At 42.5% G+C, this 22698-nt stretch overlaps 1 protein-coding gene across 2 annotated transcripts in view; it reads left to right on the forward strand.

The window, feature by feature from the left end:
* SPOCK1 (SPARC (osteonectin), cwcv and kazal like domains proteoglycan 1) overlaps nt 1-22698 on the forward strand; it is a 323259-nt gene that overhangs the window by 295421 nt on the left and 5140 nt on the right. For both annotated transcript variants that reach the window (XM_040604741.1, XM_040604742.1), the window contains 4 exons: nt 9272-9388; nt 16230-16451; nt 17083-17145; nt 22258-22395. In XM_040604741.1, the coding sequence (XP_040460675.1) occupies nt 9272-9388; nt 16230-16451; nt 17083-17145; nt 22258-22395 (540 nt within the window). The remainder of the gene's footprint in view (nt 1-9271; nt 9389-16229; nt 16452-17082; nt 17146-22257; nt 22396-22698) is intronic.

The raw sequence follows: 22698 nt of genomic DNA on the forward strand, positions 1-22698 counted from the left end.
AATCTTGTGGTTTTATTTTTTTTTTTCCTCTATATATTATCTTTTAATTTATATTCTTGGCTGTTGCTTTCCTGCTCTGGTTGAACATAAATAGATCTTCCCATTTCTTCTCAAATACTATCAAATTACTAATTTTACTACCTGAGTTTTGCTCTTTTAAGCCCAAGGGCATTTTCATTATGGAAGCTAGCTGCTGCCCTTAACATCAACAGCTCAAGTTATTTCCAACTATTGTAATTCAGAACACTTTTACTGAAGATCAGAATCTGAAATTTCTCTCTGTTCAGCTCTAGAAAGTCGAGCAAAACAAACCTCCTGGATGTGGAAAAGTTCAGCAGGTTGCCTGAACGCTTTCAGCTGTGGAGGGGCTGTAGGAAACAATTCCATCTAAAACTGAAATGCACACACTGTGGTAGCCTGTACTGTTTGGCTAAAAACAACCATCCCTCAATTCCCTCATTTTAACCCCACCCAGTGAGTTTTGTTTCTACTCTTGATTATTCTTCCAGCTTTGCTTATTTATTATTTCAAGCAACTAAGAGTACAATACCTGTGAAGCTGTTAGCAACGAAGTTGGGTATCTGTGCAAACCTCTACGGGCTGTGAGCTGTGGGTCTGCTTTAAATGCTGCTTTAAAATCAAGCCAGTGTTCAGTTTTTCTAAAACTCTTGCAGAGCGTGGCCAGTGCTTGACAAGCCACGACTGGCTGGCGTGCCTTCTCCGAGACGTACGGACCTCTGCCGGGTCAGGGGCACCTGGTCAGGGCAGGCTGTAGGAGACGGAGAGGGAGGGAGGCAAGAAGGGATGCGATGATTCTAGTAACGCTTTTTTCATCCAAAGCATAGCATGGACTTCTGGAAAAGTCCATTCATAGACTCACAGAACAGGCTGGGTTGGAAGGGACCTTAAAGACCACGCAGTCCCACCCCCCTGCCACGGGCAGGGACACCGGCCACCAGCCCAGGTTGCCCCCAGCCCCGTCCAGCCCCTTGGGCACTGCCAGGGATGGGGCACCCACAGCTGCTCTGGGCAGCCCGTGCCAGCATCTCACCACCCTCACAGGGAAGGATTTCTTCTTAACATCTCATCTAAACCTCCCCTCTTTCAGCTTAAAGCCATTCCCCCTTGTCCTATCACTACATGCCCTTGTAAAAAGCCTCCCCAGCTTTCTTGTCGGCCCCTCCAGGTACTGGCAGGCTGCTGGAAGGTGACCCCATGCAGTTCGACATTTTTATTTCCTCTGGTTTAGTTTGCAGTTGATGTGACTGTCTATTCCTCCTTTCAGGTGACATGACGAAGTTTGAATGAGAACATTAGGATGAGCTGGCAAATTAATTTTGGGAGGGTAAGAACTATGCAGGAGATAACATTTTAATTAGTACCTGACATGGCCAAAATATCGCGAGGGATGTTACTCCCACAAGCCTTCCTGCCCCCTTCCAACAGACCCCCAGCATCATTATAGTTTGTATTTAAAATAAACCTTCAGGCTTCTTAAGCACCTGGCAAAGATGAACTTTCCAGGGTTTTTATAATTAATGTGAGCACAAAAGGAACTGGCATTAACTACTACAAAGCAGATGTATGCTTTGCCTACAGCTTTAGAAAGTGAGCTTTGTAGCTCCCAATCTTTGTTTATACAGTTCCAGCTGAGCTTAGTGTTTTAAATGTACCATTTTAAGGAAGCTTCAGATCAAAGCCTATTTCATCTTCCCAATAATTCAGCTGCTTCTGTAATCATCTCAAAGTCTGAACCGCAGGATCTTGGCATCTGCTGCTGTATTTATAAGACAAGGCAAAACAAGTGACAAAAGGATCAGAGGTGGTTATCAGCATAGGTGTCAACCCTGTGGAAGAATAGCCAGTGCATGCCAAAAATGCAGGACAAGAAATACAGCCTGTAGAACTTTGTCGTGAGATGTTGGTAACTATGGGAAGGATTTTAAATTAAAGATGTTCATTTATCAAACCGGCAAGGCATGTTTGGAACACAATACCTTTCCTTATAGTAATAGTAAACAATCCATTCCTTTCTACTTCATAACATTATTGGCATAATACTTCATTTTTTATTGTTATAAGAAGTTGCCTGGGGGCTCAATGAAAAGACCAAATTAGAGCATTGCCCCTTCCAACCAAGAACGGTGAAATATTTGTGAAGGTAATTACTGCCACCATTGCATCACCAAAATATCATATATAAACCACTTGGAGTCATCTACAAGTCACAGACAGGTGTGTATGTTTATATGCGTGTGTGTGTAGTTGCATTTGAAGTGGAGGGTTAGCACAGCACTGAGTTTATCTTCATGTTTACTTTCAAAGCAGCTCCTGCAGCAGCATTTTTAGAACACGCTTTGTATTTTGCATGAATGGGAGCAGACCCACTCCCTGAAGCCTGAAAGTTGATAGGGTTTTTTTGGGGGTTTGGGTGTTTTTTTTTTAACTTTAGTTTTAAAACTGTTCGGTAACCCACACACTTATGGGCACAATTATAGCAGAGGGAAATAAGTTGTTGACTTACCTACAAGAGAGAAAATGTAGTGATGTTTGTCAGAGAAAGCATGGTTTAAATTCCCACATATTCTTTTTATACAAAGAATAATATAAAAATTAGCACTTAGTACAAAAGATGAGCATTATCTCTTGTCAACTTCCATGCTATGATACATTTACGTCCAATCTTTTTGAACAGTGTTATTATAATGTGTTAAAATATGTGGTTTACCATACAACTTTGTCATGTTGGTCTTTAAAAATACAGAAATGAGCCTTTTTTTTTTTCCTTCTGAATTGTTGAAACTATTCCTGTCCTATTTCTAACTGAAAGAATATAATATCACTATTGGGCAATGTCATGTAGGTTTGTGCTATGTCACATTTTAATCAAAACTAAATGGTCTTGTCCTCCAGGCTCGCAGGACAAATGACTGAACTATGTGTTACAACTAATATGTCTTAACAAATACAGCTGGCTTTCTGCTTGGGAGCAAGCAGGGCTGGTTTCCATCAATGCATCCACTCCCTCTTGCTTCTCAGGGAGCTCCAAGGCTGAAACTTCAGACTATGGATTGAGATGGGCTCATCCTGCAATGTTTTCCATGTTATATTTATGTTATGTGGCTGGTCACCTGGGTCACAACACATTGGTTCTGTTCCACAGCAGGGCATTTGCATCTTTTTAAGCAGGTGACTCAAAATTACTGACATGTTCTGAAGCTGAATTCTGTCATGGCAAATTTGCTTCACACAGAAAAGGCACTGACCTCAGCAGCTAAATATGCATTTCTTACAGCTTCTACTTTATGTCTTGTCTTTTTTTGTCTTTTTTTTTTTTTTTTAATTTCTCTGCATTTGTCATTTTCTCTGTAGTACAGAAACAGCTGAAACTAGCCCAGCTCTGAGGGAATTCTCACACGCTCTGCTTTGGCACTCAGGGGACAGGGAATTTGCTCCTCAGTCTCTACCTGAGAGACTATTTAGTGTTGTATAAGAGTAATAAGAACCCAAAGAACCAGTCTCTCCACATGTAATTAGTAGTAATGTAGTGCTATTTGTAAGAATTATAATAATAATAGTAATGATAAGGCAACAGGTACATGCCAGATAGGTGACAGGGAAAGCAAGTGACATAAAACATGTTACACACATTCTGTGACTCTGGTCGCATAGCTTGCTTGTTGTGAAATATGGTGTCATGTATGGCTGTCTTTTCTCTGGGCGGTATGGACCCCTTGCTTGGCACACGGTACCAGAACATTATGGCAGCAAGTGAGACCAACGCAGTAACGCAGCAGTCCTGAGTGCTGGGTTAGAGTTAACTGCAGTGTGAGTTATAGATCACAGTCATAGAACGGTTTGGGTTGGAAGGGACCTTGAAGACCACCCAGTTCCAACCCTCTGCCATGGGCAGGGACACCGGCCACCAGCCCAGGTTGCCCCCAGCCCCATCCAGCCTGGCCTTGAACACTCCCAGGGGTGGAACTAAGCCATAAGGCTTGTTCTGTTCGCAGCCAGAGATTTTACAATACTGTTTTGCTAGGCTCAAGTAAAAATGAGATGTGAGAAAATATTCAATATTGATTTAACCTTATTCATCTACAGGTAAGTTTAGTTTGTTATTTCTGGCACTGAACACTTTTGAAAATCCCTCCCTGAAAAAGTTAAATTAAATATTCTAATGTTAATTTTCACCATGGATGTGTACAGATTAGTATCTGTAGAGCTGAAAAAGTCTGTAATGGAAGTACGCCTATAAAAAACTGAGCCTTTACAGCATGCTAATGTCTTTCCATTAGGTCAGATTAATGTTTTCTGCTTGGTGAAAATAGGTATTTAGCAACAGTGCTTTCAGAATAAATAACTGCTGGACCAATTGCTTCACCCTTGGGAATGAATCTGCACTTTCAGTGCTTTCTAGTAAATCATCTCTGCAGCATGATTCGTAACATCTGGATTCAGATCTGAGGATGTCGGTTGGATCCAGCAGCAGGTAGATCCTCCCGCACCGGCGTTGCCGTGACTCAGAGGGGTGACGGCCACGGCCACTGCTCGTGGTCCTGCTGACACGTCAGATGCAGGGCACCGCGCACCATGATGGTGCTGACAAGCTGGACGTTAACCAGCCTGCCTCGGCATCCCTGGTGGTAACAGCAGCGATCCAGCCTGCTGCAGGCGGGGAGGCCGTGGGCTGTGAACAGCTGTCAGCCACGCGCATCAGCAGGGAAGGAGCCAGGAATTAATGTGATGTGCGGACCTGGGATCAGAGGGCTGCTAAGGCAGGACTTTTGGTAACATCAATAAAACAAGAAGGGTAAAGCCTTGTGGTTTTTCCCTTTTTAAAAGGTGTAGTCAATTAAAGGCAGAATCTCTTATCTTGAAGAAAATACACACAGCAGTGAAAATGCTTATTTGCATGTCTGCATTTGTGTCTTTTTCACAACACTAGCATTTTAAATGGCGGTTGACAGTTGACTGGACAGATTTCAGTTGCTAAAGAGGGGCTGTGGAGAAGTTCCTTGGTGTTTCTCTTTGTCCCAGGTTTTTTGATCAGTGCTTCAAGTCATGTCAATATCCATATTGCTTGCAACCTAGGCATTCTCTCCTTACAGATCTTCAAATAGCAAGAGACCCATTATCACATCTATTCCTCCTACAGCCCTATTATTCTCATCTGAGGACTGTTACTTGAAACTTCTATTAATAGTAAAGAGGTACATTTGCACTGCATTTTTCATGAAGAGGGTTCTTAAAAATGCTTTATAACTTCTACTAATGCAAATTTATATATGAGGATCTTAGATCTGGGGCTCCTCAGAGCGATGCTTCCTAATTGTTTGATATGTAACTAATGGGCTCTACCACCAGAAATAAATCATTAAGTACCCTGGATCCTGGATAGCCAGCTGGAGGCTGGGCCTGACTTTCTGTGTATTAAACTTCTGCCCTCTGAATGTCAATCCACTTTGAAGTGTCTAAAATAATGTGTCCCAAAATAAACAAATTGAGAATGATTACAGACTTCTGAAAATGTTCAAATAAAATAAATGAAATAGAATGCAGTCCTATTAGGTAGAGAGGCAGAATCTTTTTAACCATGCACGGTAGCATTAAAATAAAATTTAATAAAAAAATTGTGAAATAATACTTCCTCTATTTTAATGTGCATGAGAAAGTAAGATTGAGGGCATGAAATACTTGAATAGACATTTAACTGAACTTTGCATTAAATTTTTGAAGTCTCATGAAGAAATTTATTATTCACTACATATTAACAGCACAGTTGGTCCCTGTTATGCTCGTGAAACAGCAGCTATTCCTGTGAAGAAAGACTGCAGTTTTAAGAGCGAACCTCACTATAATACCCACTGTTGAATCATCCTTAAGCAACATTCTTAAGGAATATCTCAGTTATTTGCAAAAACCCTCTCCAGAATGCAGAAAACTGCAGTTCTGGGCTTACTGTCATGCCTCAGACCAAATTCCAAAGGAGACCTGCAGGTTTGGGGCATTTTGCGGGTGTAACGACAGAAAGCACCATCCAGGGTCCTGCTTGTCCCGGCTGCCCTCGGAGTGAGAGAAGCAGGCAGTCTTCAAGGGAGCAATGTCATAGCAGGGGCTGAAAGCCTATTCTGGCTCCATCAAAATCAAGAGAAATGTTGTGAGTGAATGGCAGGAGGACACAGGGGTCCTGTGTCTGTCTGAGCAGCCGCCAGCTGTAACCGAGCTGCTGCAGGTCATGTGTTGCAGCACTTGGGTAGTGGCAGGGAACTGGTGCAAGGAGGAGTGTACATGTACATAGTAAAAGCTGGTTCTCGACATGGTTAGCATTACAGACAAGCAGGAAAAAAAAAAGAAAAAAAAGACAGCTTTGTTACAAATGGTATTTTACAGATCCTGACATGTTTGATTGGCTGGACTATAGAGAGAAATCGTTTCAGGTCTGATTTACCATTAATTAATCTACTGCTGTTCCACCTACAGTGTGCATTCAATCCTGTTTTCTACCACACTTTAAAAGCATGGATTCAAATTACCTCAGTCAAGGCAGTTTAAACCAAATGACCACTTTGCAGAATTTCTTTCAGAGACGTTAGTTTTTCACTGGGAAGGCCATTCTGCGTGGTGCTGAGGCCAGGAGAGGAAGGGAGCATGCTCTGAGTTCCAGCCTGGCACTGGCAGGATGGCATGGCAAGTTTGAGAGCAAATACAATATCCCTCAGAGCGTTTAACTTACCGTAGGTTTCTCTAGCGTCTGGAGTTGTCTTTGTATTTGGAAGTATATGCATCTGAATATGGGACACAGCCCTAGAGGATATTTTCTTTAATATTGTTTTTTTCCCCTGTCACTTGCTGGCTGTCTGTGAAGCTCAATATTCCTGTACAGAAGGCACGATGAGGATGTCAGGAAGGCATGGGGATGGGTGTTTGTAGTCCAGAGTTCCAGCCTTGGTTTCCTAAAGATGTCACGTGCCACAGCAAATACTTAACGAGTACCAGGTTTGCACAATAAAACTGTGTTACACACATCTTTGACAACTGAATCTTGTTTTTCACCTACTTGATACAATCAGTAGTCAAAGCTGTGTTTATGCGTGCAGGTTTGACTGGAGATATATGTGTGAAATCTGAACATACGCATAACCTGTCATGTATGAGGTATTGGCTAAACACCACTGGCGTGTTATGCACTGTATTTCTCCTCTTTTCCTTTACAAAACTGACTTTCAAAGGACAAGGTGGCTACTTGGCAGAAGGAGAGATAAGATACTGCCTGCTTTTAGTTCTGAACCATGATAGAATTATTGGCACACTCCTCCAAAAACATCTGTGAAGACAGGGTATTGAAAGGAAGGATGTTACAGTCCCTCTTGTTGCTGTTGTTGCCTAATAATATTTTGGCAGAAATTATGTCTGATGAAAATCAGCTGATTACAAATCACCAGGGGATGCAGGAACAGCATCTCCCATCCCATGTAAAGGGAAGTATCTCCATCACTTCTAACGTATTTAGGTGCCCAGCTCCTGCTGACATTAGTGCATGATGGAAATTTCTTTATCTTTATGGATCTAAATTCACGGAATAAGAAATCATTCCTGCCTGTCTAGAGCTAGTTCATTCCTGAATAGCTATTACCTGTAAAATCCGTTTTCTTCCTACCCCCTCACTCCTTCAGGCAACATCTCCTGATGGGGGCTTGTTACAGGCAGGAGAATGGAATTTGTTCTGCTATTGCTTCTGTTGTGATTGTTCTCTGATAAAAGACTTTGTGAGTAAAAAACAAGGAACAACAGTGGCACGAGATGTCCCTTATAGAAAGGATGATACGGTGGGCTCAAAAATCTTATCATTCTATGAATTTTATTTTAACTTGCAAAGATAAGATACTTTACAGTGAGTAAAATACAATGTTAATTTAGGCTAGAAAATAAAGAGATAAGCTTTTTCAGTAATGTAAGCTACTTTACAGTTGATACTGCATTGTCTTCCATCTATTTTACATTAATTGTTGGGGTTTTTTCTTAAAGGCATGATTTTTTCCTTACCTGGTCTCAGCCTTAGTGTGTTACAGGTCTTCATATTTTTATCTTTAATAGGAAAAGCTATCAAACTCTTCAAGCATTACAGAAAAATTGGGAAATCTTTTTCTCCCTCCTCTCCAAATCCTGAAAAACCTTTCCCTTAGAAAAAGCTATAATGTCCTATTTTTAACTTGCGAGTTGTTTCTGACCCCAGCAAACCCGGTGAGAACAAACAAATACTCACCACAGCCGTGAGATATGAGCGAGTTCGTTGCAGTCATTGGAGCCGTGAGTTTAACTTGGGAAGACAAGCTGTGGGACTCATTGCTCTTCCATAAGGTGGAAGGAGGAATATTATAATGTGCAGTGAATTGGAGAAGACATATTGTAGTTTGCCTTGTGAAGGGTGTCTGCCTCTACAGCATAAAATCTTGCTCTGTATTCCAAGAAATGTCATTTAAAATGTAGAATGAGTGCACAGCAGGAATAATAAAATTGTCTGAGCATGTGAATTTTAAGCACTAAACATGATACAGAAACAAGAATATTTTTTCTGACAGAACCTGGTGGCTAATGCAGCTTTCTTCCTTAAAAATGTTTGCTTCAACTGGACATTAATCTCTTGGCAGAAATTTCTGGAAAAATTAGGTATTTCTCCGTAAAAATTTATAAGGAAATAAATGTTTTACCTAGCTAAAAAAATGGAATTGATAGCCTTCATAGGTGGCAAAGTCTCATTTGCAGAACTAGAGCAACATAACCATTTTCTTTGTTATGTATATAAATAAGTATATATATTTCCTGTTACTGTAATAATAGCCTTCTACTAAGCCAAATGTGGTTATAAATTATTCCTAGCATCTTGTTCGAGTAGTACGTCTAGGCAAGAGTGTACCTCCTCCCCATCTGTTTGACTGCTATTTTTCTCTGGAATCCTAAAAGGTGAAAACACTGAAGTTCAATAGTCACGTAGCTCTAATCGAGAACCGGTGGGTAGCTCTGCGTGTCACTTCTTCCATCACAAATCATGTCAGCGACCGAGGCAGCGCTTCGAGTACAACTTGTAATTCGTGATGACTTACATTTTCTTTCTAACTTGCATCCTTTTCCCTCAACTTCTCTTTTACCTCGGAGCTCGTAATGAGGAGGACTTTACAACCATCAACAATATTTTTCTAATAGTCTGTCTGGAGAAGGGTTTCTTGGCTGATGCTCTTGACTCACTCTGGTGTTTTGTTCTTTTTTCTAGCTTGCACAGACAAAGAACTGAGGAACCTCGCTTCGCGACTAAAAGACTGGTTTGGCGCTCTGCATGAGGACGCAAATCGTGTCATCAAACCGACCAGCTCAGAGACGGCACAAGGCAGTAAGGAAACACTTTTCCCCTTGAACAATGAGTGTTGTAGGCAGCTTCCCAGCCTGAGGGCGTTCGGCTGAGGACAGCTGTTAGTGCTACAGTGTCGTGTCAGGCAGGTCCAGCGAGGCAGCAGGTCCGCAGGAGACCTGAACCTGCAAATAAATAGCTGCACCATTTCTAAAGGAGCTGCCGTCATTCTGTACTCTCTCTAGCCCAAACTGCTCTAAAAACTGGCAGTCAGAGACAGAGAGACCTTTACAAGTTAATCAGGCAAATAACTGTGTCTGAAGGCCACGGAGGTCACATCTATACTAGTAAATAAAACTGCTCGGGGACTTCTCTCCAGCCCTGAGGTTAACCGGCATGACCTGGTTCGTGTCTGTACAGTTGAACTCCGTGATGCTCCAGATCCATGTGGCTGCATCCACGTCACTTCTTGGGGATGGACCCTGGCCTGTGCTTACCCCCCCAGTTTATGGCCAGGCATTTTCTGACCCACTGCCAGCAGCATGAGCCAAAAACATGGCATAGGGACAATTTGCCGATGTTGGAAAAGACTCACTCTGATATTACTTTGCAATTTCCTGCTAACTCCTTATGCCAAAAAATAATAAAACATTCACATCTCAGCCATAGAGCAGGAATAGTTAAATGGTGTGGAAAGCTGGAATCTGTTGTGTCCCAGGTATTTAACAACACCATCTTTACTTCCTTTGATGCTTCTTTTTTTTTTAAGAAAGGAAGAAAATGAACAGCTTAGAGGACATTTACTCTCTGTGGGTTAAGCCAACATGACTGATTTTGATGTCATTTACCCACCAGGGAGGGGAAAGATTCAGATAACAGCATCAAAAGAGGTCATGTTCATCAGAGAGCAGATGTGACTTTATTTTCTGTAAGGACTCGTTAATCCTTTTAAATAGTATGTCCCAAAACACGCGGGCCCTTGGGTTGCGAAGTAGGATGCACGAGTTTTATCTAGGTGTGTGACTCCACTTCACTGCCCTAATTCTCTGGTACAGGCTGTCTGAACACACAGAATTTAAAGGGTTCAGTCAACTTCTCCCTTTCGCAGCTTTTTCGGCCCCAGTGCCTAGTTTCCCGGTAGTGTGAGACTGGAGATGCTGCCAGCGAGTAGAGCAGACTGGAATGTCAGGCTGGGCATCTACCGTCGGTCCGTGTCTCCCCAGTCACTCTTCTTTTGTGCTGCTTCTGAGCTCGTGTGGCCATACATCACCTAAAGAGTGATACCATACATTCCTAAATGTATACCATTTATATGTATACCTAAATACATACCATACATATAAACGCCATACATTCCTAAAGAGACAGACTATACCACGGGCTGTATTGCTCAAAGCTATAGTTGGCACATTCGTGCCAAGTAATTGTGTCTTAAAACTATGGGGTGAAACGAGCCGTGTTCTGTGTAAATGATCTTTTTCATATGTCCCTTACTTTCCATAATATTTATAACAAAGTCAGTATCTTTAAAACCGTATGTCCTACTTATTTTTTAAACGGTACTGCAGGAAAGGGTATTATCCTGCAGAGGAAGCTGATCCATAGTGCAAAAAGGCAACTGGATGTACAGCTAATCATGGCTTCAAGATGTGAATTCATTTCAGACCCCATGACAGAAGACACCAGAGACTTAAAACTTTGTCTGAAATCCTTCAGGCCCAGAGCCATGTGAAATCTCATTTTATCAGATTGTCAAAAGGACGTATTTCATGCAGATGACCTGTGAGCTGCTCGTGAGGACCTTGCCAAAGGCCAAATTCATTCCTAAAGGTGTTAGGTCTGTCGTTCCCTCTCCCACCCCCACCCCCCCCACCCCCGAAGCAATTTCAGTGAGAAAAACATTCCTGGTAATTCTGCAGTGTTTGCTCTGATTCACAGAGGAGCTGTTATCTCTTTTTAGTTTAGTTTGATTCCTGGCAGCTTTTATATGAAAGGCTGCCTAGATGATCTTAAACACTTGATCTCAACAATGTTCATTTTTAGACTGTTGACTTAGTTTGGCACGTTTTCTTATTTTCTTATATGTCAGTTAAAAAAAAAAAAAAGAAAGAAAGAAAGAAACTTTATGAGTTAAGATGCTGGAATTGGTTTTGAATGCCACAAAACTTGGGCTTGTTTTTCTTTTAAAGAGTTTGCAATAGTATCCATGAGTTTATCTGCATGTGCCTAATTCTCTCTGGTAGCACTGGAAGTACCGACAGAGTAAGAACAGCAGTATTTGGCTGCCTCCAAACATTTGTAAAAATGAAAGACATCTTAAACAGGGCTCAGAATTCAAAGTTCACACACCCAAGCTGAAAAAAAAGAATTTGTGTGAATCCTGGCAAACAGGACACATGTACCCCTGGAAACACACTCTGATGTACGTATGCATTGCCTGGTTGTTTTTTTTTTTATTGCTCTGCATGTGTTGCCTTCCTCACCAGGCTGATCACTTCAGTAAACCGAACTGGTTTGGTTATGCCTGTAGAGTCTTAAAAGGCATGTACATCCTCAAAGTAATCCATTTTGGATATGCCCCTGTGGCAGTAAAAGGAACAGATGGTGGGATGCGATGACTATGATGCCTCAGACACATCAGCTGTCTAGAGAAGGTGTTCCAGCAGAGATTTCTCTATGCTACATTAAATTTTCAAGATGTTACTGTGAGTGTAAATAAGCTTTTTGAGTGTATTAAGTTCACCCCCCAGGTGAAGAAAAAGAGTACACTTTTTTTTTCTTTTTTTTTTTTTTTTAAACTCCCTTGAAAGGAAACAGATGAGGGCAAGTCATTGTGTTTGAAATCTCAAGCCTTCAGTGAGCTATCTGCCAGGTCCCAGCCAAGCACCACAGACCAGGAACTTTTGTCTTTTTCAGGCTTTGTACAATTGAAGTCTCCTCAATAAATAATATCAAGCAACTCAGGGACGTGCTTTGACATAAGGAAATAATAAAACTAATTAGGTAGTAAGATCAGATTCAAATTGCTCCTGAGCCTGTTGATAAATCGTAACATTCCCATATTGTATCTAGATAGTCTCTTTGGTTGGAGTGGGAGTTCTTTTTCTCTTGCTAGAGATCTGTGCAATATAAAGGATTTTTTCTAGGGAACATTTCTTCTCCTCCTTCCTTTATTTTAAGTGATGGGGGAAATTAGGTTAATTATTCCCCTGCTAATTTAATTGTAGTATATACATTAATAAAATGAAACCAGCTCATGTAAGTCAACTCTTGAAGGGGGGAAATAGTTTTATGTGCCAGAAGGTGTGTTTATTTTTAATTAGGATTTTCACTTAAAGACTTTTTTGAATTTCATTCCATTTTAATTCCGAGGAGGTGGAGCACTTTACGTATTAATAGGGTATGAGGCTTTTACATGTAGGTCACCGCTTTGAATTCCTTCCAGATCTGTAGTGAATGGAAGTTGTTAGGATGCTGAACAGCTGTCAGTCAGAATGGGAAGCGGGATGGTCTCGATCCAGGTCCTTGTGAGCAGGTGTCCAAGTGAAAGCAACGACCACCACAAGTGACATTAATTGGTATCTGTGTTGGCAGCCTCTGCCAAGGAGCCAAGAGCAGGAGAGATGCGGAGCCTGCACCATTCTCTGGCTTCTCACCATAGCGCTGGGCTGACGCGCCCAGGGGGATGCAGAGAAGCTCTCACTGACGTTGCTGTTGTTCCGGGTCTGTTGTGCTGGAAGTCCAGCCTATTAACCAAGGCTTAATTCATTACAGAATTACAGTATGTGGTTTGTTTCATCCAGCTTATTGCATCATATTTTATAAGCAAGTATATCAAAAGACTCTAAAAAGGAGTTAATTCATTCAGCATCACTTGGCCTCCCCGAGCTGATGGGAGCACAGTGACCCTCCCAGTGAAGGTAAGTGAGCTCTGAGAGCCATTCTCCATCAGCTGCCCCGGTTACACGGTAAGTCAGAGCCTGCACCGCGCCCAGGGCACACTTTGCTTTCATTCCTGTTGCTGGGTGCTGAGAGCATCCAGGGTTGCTGGTTTTGTACTGCAGAAGCCGTGTTGCAAACGCTGATTTACAGGCAGTAGCTTTTACCAGGAGATAACATGAGGAGGAGGTAGATACCACGATTCACCTTCAACCACATATTGAGGGACAGTTAAAGAATTAACCTTTTCACTGGCAGCAACCGTCCAGCTAAAGGCTTTCCATCACACCTACCACTGTAATTTTAAAGACTTCCAGACCACACTGTCTAATAATCCAGCACTGCTTAATGATGCAGCCTCTTAATAAACCTAATCTGGAACTCCGGTCACAAGAGTGAAAGCTCCCTTGTTTATAAAAAATTACAATCAAAAGCTCTTCAGCTAATGTAATTAACTGTCTTCGTCAGTGACCTTTCATGATTGTATCTTGTATCCAAGCCCAGATGGTATGTCACAGAGCAGCGCCGCATTCACATCAGTCACCATCTTGCGATCTGCACAGACAGATCGGCACTGAGGGCACGCTGCTGGCGTATCCCTGGGCGCGCGTTGTACACACAGATAAAGGCTTCCCAGGAGGGAGGAGAGCAAGACTCAGAAATAATCCACAGACACTGTCAGGGGCAAGTTTGTGCCAGGATCTCCCCCCTGCGTTGATCCTTGCCAGTTAGGAGGTGACCTTTAGAGACCCACCAGGGCTGAGGAACAAATACCATACTCAACTGGTTGTACAGCAGACCTTGTAGTTGTTCACCTTGACAGCAGTAAGTGCCATGACAGGACACAAAGACCATCACCAGGGAGAGGACCTGTGCAGGGAAAGAGCAGCCAACAGAACCCAGCTTTCTTTCCCCTGGAAGCCGTTGAACTGGGATAGCTGATGCATGTACTGACCCCAGCCCCACCATGCAACTGAATGATCCACCCCGGCTCCTCCGACTGCTTGTAGCCTGCCCCGTGGTGGGGAGTCAGGCACAGCACATCCCCACACACGGCAGGACTGCGTGCCCTGCTCCTCGGTGCTTTGTCAGGCCAAGTCGAGGATTCTTAAATCATTTCACTCAACAAGCAATTGCGCAGTGACCAAATCCTGCTTGCCTTCTTCAGATGAATAAAATAATTGAAGTCAATAGTCCTAATTGGTTCAGCAAGGCAAGCAGGCTTCCTCCCTACATCTATTCACGTGCCCTTTTTCTTTTTCACTGTGCTCGAACTCGATTAGATAATGTTAGAGGAGATAACAGCACAAAAATGTGATGAAATGTTCAGCATGATTTCTCTCTTCCCTGTCTGAGCTGCCTCTAGCCCCGAGGAAATGGTGTTACCTTCTTCCTTTCTTAGAGAAACATGTATTATAAATGACACAAACCTTCCCATTAGTTAACCCTTCTGATGATTGTTCCTCCATGTCACCGACAACCTTCAGCTGCAGTTGCATACAGAAAGCACAGCTTCCAGCATAAAGCACTGCCCTCCTTTGGATAAATACTTAAAATAGCAGGTAGGCTGCAGAGCTTGGACGAGCTGTCAGCGTGATTCCAGCAACATCTCAGGTTTCACTTGAACAAAGCGCCATCCTGAAATGGGACTTGACACGTACAGCAAATAAGTCTAAGCTTGACCTCTTTCAATAAAAGATGCAGCAAAAGGAAAAAGCCCGTCAGACTTCTCCACGCGGCCCATAGCAGAAGGAATAGTGCAGGAGCAGGTTATCGCACACAGCTGCAACAGCATGAGGTGCCCAGGCTGGGTGGCTCAGGTACCCTCCGTCCCCCCGTACATCCCCAGCCAGCGTGTGCCTGTTTCTGAGCCCTTCCTGAAACCAATACCCTGACCATCAGACGTATTGGCTCTGCGTTACCAATATAGTTCCTTACATCATAGATAACTTGGAAATTAGTGCATGTTTGTACGGAGCATTGAAAAATAGAGTGACCGTATGGATTTATAATGCCCTGTCTTGTTGTGGAAGAAGGTAATGCAACTGGTTTTTGTGGAGACTGCAGAATACTGGAACACGTATCTCGTATGTATTGTGGGTATCTATAGGCATGACTTGGACTTTCTATGATTGCTGCTGCTGCTGCTGCAGTCTTTTAAGGATCTGGGCTATTAAAGTGAATGATGATGATGGTTTCCAAAGCGCTGGAGGAGCAGAAGCCGGTATTGCCGCACAATCCTGGAGGCCACAAGAAGGAATAGTGCTAGTATGGCAGACACGAGCATCTGCAGCTCTGGAGCCCCCAGCTGCAGCAGTGCCGTTCTTCAGCGGTACAAGCAAAAGACACTTCATCCCTTTTCTCCCCCCGCCTCCCCCAGGCAGCTTGCCATCCAGATCAAAGCATTTCATTGTCCACCACAGGAGGCAGGGCTTTGAAGAGTGAAAAGCTAGGATGAGAGGTGGAAGGTGAGAGCGCAGTAGGGAAGAATTTGATCAGGGAACTAGAAACGGGTCTGGGAAACAGGGTTGAAATCATATTCAGACTCAAGCGTAGTTTGAAAATACAGTGGATGCAGCCTTTCCTCACCACGTTTCAGTTTCTTGGAACAAGGCCAACCCACTTGGACTGAGGACAGAAAAAAAAAAAGTGAGAATTTTTTGAGTAGAAATAACTTTGAACTACAGTAATGAGCTATGAATCTCAACCCTCTCCACCCCGTAGCTCCTAAAGAGTGTGAGTAGTGCTCTAGTCTGTAGCAGTTCTTGGGTTTTAAGCTTTACGCAATCATTTCAGTCAGAATTGTGTTCTGCTTTCGGCATGTCGGGTTAATGTTTAGGGTCCAGCCAAAAAAACTTAGCAAGTCTTCAGCTTAGCAGTGATTCCCATGCAGTGAGCGTGCTGGGGTTCATTAAAAAAAAAAAAAATGTTTATTTTCTTGCAGGATTTGACACCAGCATACTACCAATCTGTAAGGATTCCTTAGGCTGGATGTTCAACAAACTTGACATGAACTATGACCTGCTGCTGGACCCCTCGGAGATCAGTGCCATTTATCTGGACAAGTACGAGCCATGCGTCAAGCCTCTCTTCAACTCCTGCGACTCCTTCAAAGACGGAAAGCTTTCCAACAACGAGTGGTGCTACTGCTTCCAGAAGCCGGGCGGTGAGTTGTGAAATTCAGAGCACAAAGAGAAGTTGTTTGGGTGTCCCTGTGTTTTGGGTTTGACTGACCGGCTTATAGGTGTAGTTTGGTGATCAGCAGTCAGCTGCGTTAAAAAGCTCATTTCTCCAGCCCTGGTGTGAAAGGGCAGTGTGTAACAGCGTTTAATGTAGTAATGTATTAATATCCCTTGATCGTTAAAACAAAGGAGTAGTAAGAGCTAGTGCACACAGTCTAGAAATAAGCTCTATAGATAGATAGAAAGATAGGTAGATGGCTGATTGCAAGCTTAAGAACTTACGCTTTTATTAATGCAGAAATTAGTCAATTAGCAAATCATAAATTGGAGAGCTGGCATTATGTCAGTTTGGTGAAAAGAGAGGGAAAATGGTTTAACAATGAAAATGGCCCCCAAACACTATTCTCAACTACAGTGTGTTGCTTTTTTTTTTTTTTTTTTTTTTTAATTAGTGGAGCTAATGACATAAATTTGTTTTGCAGTACAGTACCAGCATATGGGCTCCCTTCATTCCCAGGTGTACAGTAGTCTACATTTCTTGTCAGCAGTGAAGCCAGTCATTACAGAGTCTGTCCCGTACCATCTGGAAACTGATTCTCATACATTATATTTTAGGTCTTCCTTGCCAGAATGAAATGAATAGAATTCAAAAGCTAAGTAGAGGGAAGAGTCTGTTGGGTAAGTTCGATTACTTGATATTCATTTACTCGACTAATTAAAGCTTCTGTGATTATTGTAACTTTATATGCAGTAATGGGTTTTCAATTAGAGACTAATGTTTTGAGTTAGGAATATGCATCATGGAGTGTAGGCCTGACACTGTGAAATTAAACAAATAATGACATAGCAACATACAGAACAGGTGTCAGCATGGCAATGGGTTCAGAACTAATTTAGAGATCTCCAGAAACACAAAGCCTTGTCAGCGCAGAGCTTTGTACTGCCTTCATCCCCTTGTAGGTCAGAATAAGGACAGAGCCTCCCGTTTTTGAAGGGTGACTAAAGGTGCCACAGTGCATAGCCAAGGGTCCATGTCTTCTTCTAGTTACGATGCAATGCATGCATCCCTTGGGGTTCATTTTTGCTTAATCGCCCTTAAAAATATTTGAGTATATTCCATGTATACGAAAACAAGAATTCGTACCATCTCGTTTTAGGCAGCTCTGCAGAACGTTCCATGCTGTAAGCTCTGGTAATGCCTGCCCCTCTCTCTGTCGGCTTGGGAGCCTGAATTGGCTCATAACTTGCACTGCTCTGATGGATATCTAAAATTAGGTGAAATAAATCCCCATATGACATTTTCCCGTTTAATTGCTAAAAAATCAGGTGGTTGAACTTTATCAGTGTAGCTATTTCCATACCCTAGAATCAGACAGTGTTACGTAGCCTGGTGTTTCTGTGGTGGTACCTTACCGAAACTTTTGTCCTAGCACGTTTGTGTACGTAAAGCCAGCTCCTGCAAGGCATACCAGTACAGGTTAAAGTCTCTGTTTGCAGACAGCACTGCATGTCACCCTTGAAGGTCCTGGCTTGCCTCGGACCCAGGCTGTCAGGCCCGTCACGGAGTTCCCGTGTCGGGTTCTGGTGGCATCACTAGTTGCAGCACAGAGCACGGGTGTCAGCGTTGCTGCAGTGCTTCTCAGGTTGCTCTCAGATTTTAGCCTGATGTTTCTAGATACTCATTAACACACCATGCAAACAGAGCTGCTGCAAAGCTCGTCTTTGCCAAACCCTGCCATCCCCGGATGCCACTGCCATTTGGCCTCGGGGTTCAGGTTCCTCATGAACAATCCCAACCTGGATTCGTGGGTTTAAAATAAGAATAAACATTCCCAAAGGCCACAGGGACTATGGTTTAGTTCCATCATCCTCTCACAGAAAGTTCACATAAAGATTAAGATGTTTCAGAGCTACAGCTCCTGCTGTTCATAGCTGTGGGAGCGAAGGGAGGATTGATTGCTCAGTTGCATGTGTGCTCCATTCAATGAATATTTTGCATTTGTGTTCAAATGCGTGTAGTGGCAGGGGGAGTCATGGTGTTCTCTGTCTCATGAGTGTCATGATTTTCAGAGCCACCTAAAAGAATAAGAAGCCCAGTTCTGAATAGATAGCTTTGGCTATCCCGTATTTATTTTATGCTTTGCTGTTATTTGCTATATGCAGTAAATGTCATCTGGGTTGAAACATAAGTGGTTTGTTCCGATGTGCAGGGAAAAATGATGGCTGTGCTGCAGGTAGTACAACATGCAGGCAGTTGTAGCGTGTCACTGGGATCTGATCACAATAGCAGGAGTAAAATGATGAAGTAAAAGCAGTGAGAATGGTCCCTTACCACAAATAACTTCTAGTCAACTGTATTAAAAAAAAAAAAAAACATGACGGATGAAAGTGGCTAAGCTCAATAAGTAGCGTCAGGCATAAGGTGTTCCACAAGCTAAAAAATTCTAATACAGAGAGGAACTCTTTGCTTCACCTACTTTGAAAGTCTGCTTGCATAATGGCACCTGTCTGTGAGATTTTAATCTGATCTCATAGCTATTTATACAGCAGAAAACATTGTCTTTTCTCTTCACTGACTGAAAAAACATGCAAATGGAAACCAAAACATACACGTGACAAAGAACACGCTTGTAGCAACAACAAAGAATTTAAAAGAGAGATTAATATTTTCAGAGAAAATAACCTTTAATTATTCTCTTCCCTTCTCTGTCCCTGACATACAGAGCACAACATTTACAGTCTGGGCAGTATGCATGAAGAAGATTTCTGTTAACTTGTATCCATTGATAAAAATGATGACTTTTGATATTTTGTTCTCTATATATTTTTCAAAACACATGACTGTTGCAACAAAGTACTTCAAAGCCATTGCCATTAGATATGTTGAATTTGGAGGCTTTCAAATAGAGTCTAGCATCCCAGGGGACCGAATTAAAAAGTAAACAGCACTATTCATCTTTTCCTACCAGATTTATCTAGAGTACAATTAACTGCAGAGAGTGTACTTTTAGAGCATGCAACTGTGCAGCCTGATAATGCTTCTCCCACATCACTAAGGTAATAAATTTCTGCTCCCGCCACTATTTTCTTCTGTATCAGCCCTGTGAATTCAGCTAATATAATAGCTAATACAGGGAGCTGTGTGCTGGCTAGCACTTAATTCTGTCAGGCTTTTACCTGTGTGCTTCACTATCTTTAGCATGTAATTATTCTCCCCATATTCTCTGAGGAAGGGGAGTATTATATAGATAAGGGAATGTTGCCAAAAAAAAAAAAAGGAGATATAGGTCTGGATCCATAAAGAGGATATAGAAACAGTGCTGTTCAAGTTTGTGTGGAATAATTAAATACTCCATGGGACAAAGAGAGGGGGGGTAAGCAGAATTCAGTAGCCTGAGGCAGTTCAGTGGGGAGTGACTAACATTTTGTAGGGCTTAATAGCAAAGCTGGTCCTCCAGCGGTCCTCTCCACACTTGTCGGGAAGCACTGGCTGTGCAAGAACCTCTGGAGAGGGAAAGTCCTTTCTCCTTCCAAAGTCTACAGATGTTCTCTGATGCCAAACCAAATAATAGGGTGAAATTTCCCCACTAAATGGGCTGCCTGGATGCCATGCTCCGGAGTAGCAGAACGTGTGGCCAGAGCTTATTTCTAATGAAGGCAGGGGCTGATTTCTGTAGGATTTACAGGACGTATCATCACGCCATACAACACGTGCTCCCAGTGACTCTCCATCCTCACCACGTTGTCACCTGCATCTGACACATTGGAGAGGACATGCTGTAATCTTCCCTCTGATAGTTGGCAAATACTGTGACATTAGTATGCGTAGCTAAATATTTAAAGCTCCAGCGTTACATGCAAATTGGCACAAATTTCCCATGTGGAAGGAAAAGTGCCTTCTACTCCTCACTGCGACCAAAGTGTGGATCCTCCCCACACACAGTTATGTTGGCAGTGAGCCTGGGTCATGATTTATTTTTTTAATTTACGGCTTTTACAGGCAGTGTGGAACATTTTAATACCTTACAAGGAAAACAGTGAAACTATGCAAAAAGGTCTGTTCCAAAGAAGGCAAAGGTTGCATTGCCCAAGGAAAAAGGACAGTTTAAAATGCAGAGGCCATTCTCCGCTCACCCCGCAATGCCACTCGGGTTCCCCCTTCGATTCTTTCCTGGAGCCAGATGCTCATTTGAGGTAACAGAAGAGCTCTAGTGACACGGGTACAGCCATGCTGACTCGCAGCGGTGCAAATCAGCGCCTGAGACTTTTTCCAAGGTTGTGTGTAGTCTGATAAACACCTGGAGTGCTTAACAAGGAGAGGACATGAGCATAAATACGAAAAAAACCTTTCGTAATCAATATTGAAATAAAGAGCTGAACGGTGAGCACTGACTTACAGTAACCTGCAAAGGCGAGTATGCAGAGTTATTAGAACCAGTGTCTTTGGTAGCCATCGGTGTGCTTATAGTTGTACGTGAACATAATGGTGGTACCTATAAGCAAACCTACTATAAGTGTTTTGAAGTTATTTAAAATACTCTCACTAATGGATGTGAAGTGGTCTCCAAAAGTGATCCGATGACAAAGATTTCTGCAGATTTCTGTTCTCCCATACCTGTGTTAGTGGCACTCAAATATTAGACAAGATCTGCAGCACAATGAATTTGGAAATTCAAGGATTCTCTTTAGGGGGGGGGGAGAGAGAGAGATTGACTGACTTCCACTTCTATGTCTTATATACGAAATTTCATGACATTTGGGCAGCACCTTTCATTCATTTTTTCTGTGAGATGTTGTGCAAAGAGCTCCTTTGACACATGAACTGTCTGAAGAGATGCTAGACACATGTTAAAAAACTTAACTGCATTACCAGTAAATCACTGGTATCTTTGACAACAGAGAAAAATACTTTCTCAAAAATCATTTGAAACAGGAAACTTGGGGGCAAGGGAGGGTTTCTGCCATGTGTCAAACTGAAGCAATTGGCAAAGAAGGGAAAATGACTGTGCTGACCTCCCCCGGGAGTAAAGCTAACTCGTCTCGGAGGACAAGAGGGCTTTTCATATCGAAGTACATTTGCTGTATCTGCTGAAAATGGTGGGAACAATAACACAGGTTTCTCCTGAGAGGTTCCCTGTCTGCAGAGGCCAGACTGAACCACGGTCTACAAGGCTGAACTATTTTGGTTTTATTGCGAGACAAATCTTGGGCTTCAAATCCAAAGACTGACTGACTTCAAATCCTGTTATCCCTGTCTGTAAAGCTTGTGCATTACTTGTCCTTTATATGTGGGAACTCTCGGTAAGTCAGAAGTTGTGCTTGAGATTAGTATGAATAGCAAGCAGATGGCAGATCGCTTCCAGGGATAATTACAGTGTTGTGGAAAGACTTATATGATAAACACTGAAAGAGTGCAAATGGAAGGGAAATGCAGAATTAATGAAGTTGGGGTAATAATCCAGTTGGGAAGAAAAGTTTAAAACCAGGAGTTAAATCTGAAAAGGGCTCTGTGGGAATATTAATCATCCAGGGGCAGACTGATCCTGTCTCTAGTACCGTATGGCATCACCTCCATGTGCTACATATATGCAAACATTTATGCACTGTGCAGTGACCAGGGTTAAAACAGTTAACCATACAGATTTCTGCTCCCTTTTAGGCACCAGATAATCACATGTATTTTCTTGCCAACGTTGTGAAGATTTCCATGTCGTTAAGTGACAAGTTCATAGTACTGTATTTGGTCCTACAAAGGCTTGCATTACTGATTATACCTTATATTTTATTCAGGTGCTTTCATCCCACGGTGCAATGAAGAAGGTTATTACAAAGCCACTCAGTGCCATGGCAGCACAGGGCAGTGCTGGTGTGTTGATAAGTACGGGAACGAGATCGCCGGCTCAAGAAAGCAAGGAACAGTCAGTTGTGGTGAGTAATGATGTGCTTTCCTCAGACAACAAAGGAATTAACACTGTTGTAAACCCTGCTGTTGCTGTATGATGGAGTGTGATAACAGAAGTAACAACAAGGAAACATGACTACCGGTGTTCAAAGTGCTCCTGTATTTTCCTATTCCGACTGCGAATGGGGCCCTTGTATACATGTTGGTCCTGGGGACTGGAGGGCTGCAGCAGAAGTTAACAGGCAGTAACCACTGGTAAGAAGGTATTTTTGCTACCAGCCTGGAAATTGATATTAAATGTGATATTAAATTAAAGCTATGGGATTGCT

This window comes from Falco naumanni, chromosome 8 (assembly GCF_017639655.2).
Source record: "Falco naumanni isolate bFalNau1 chromosome 8, bFalNau1.pat, whole genome shotgun sequence".
NCBI lineage: Eukaryota > Metazoa > Chordata > Aves > Falconiformes > Falconidae > Falco > Falco naumanni.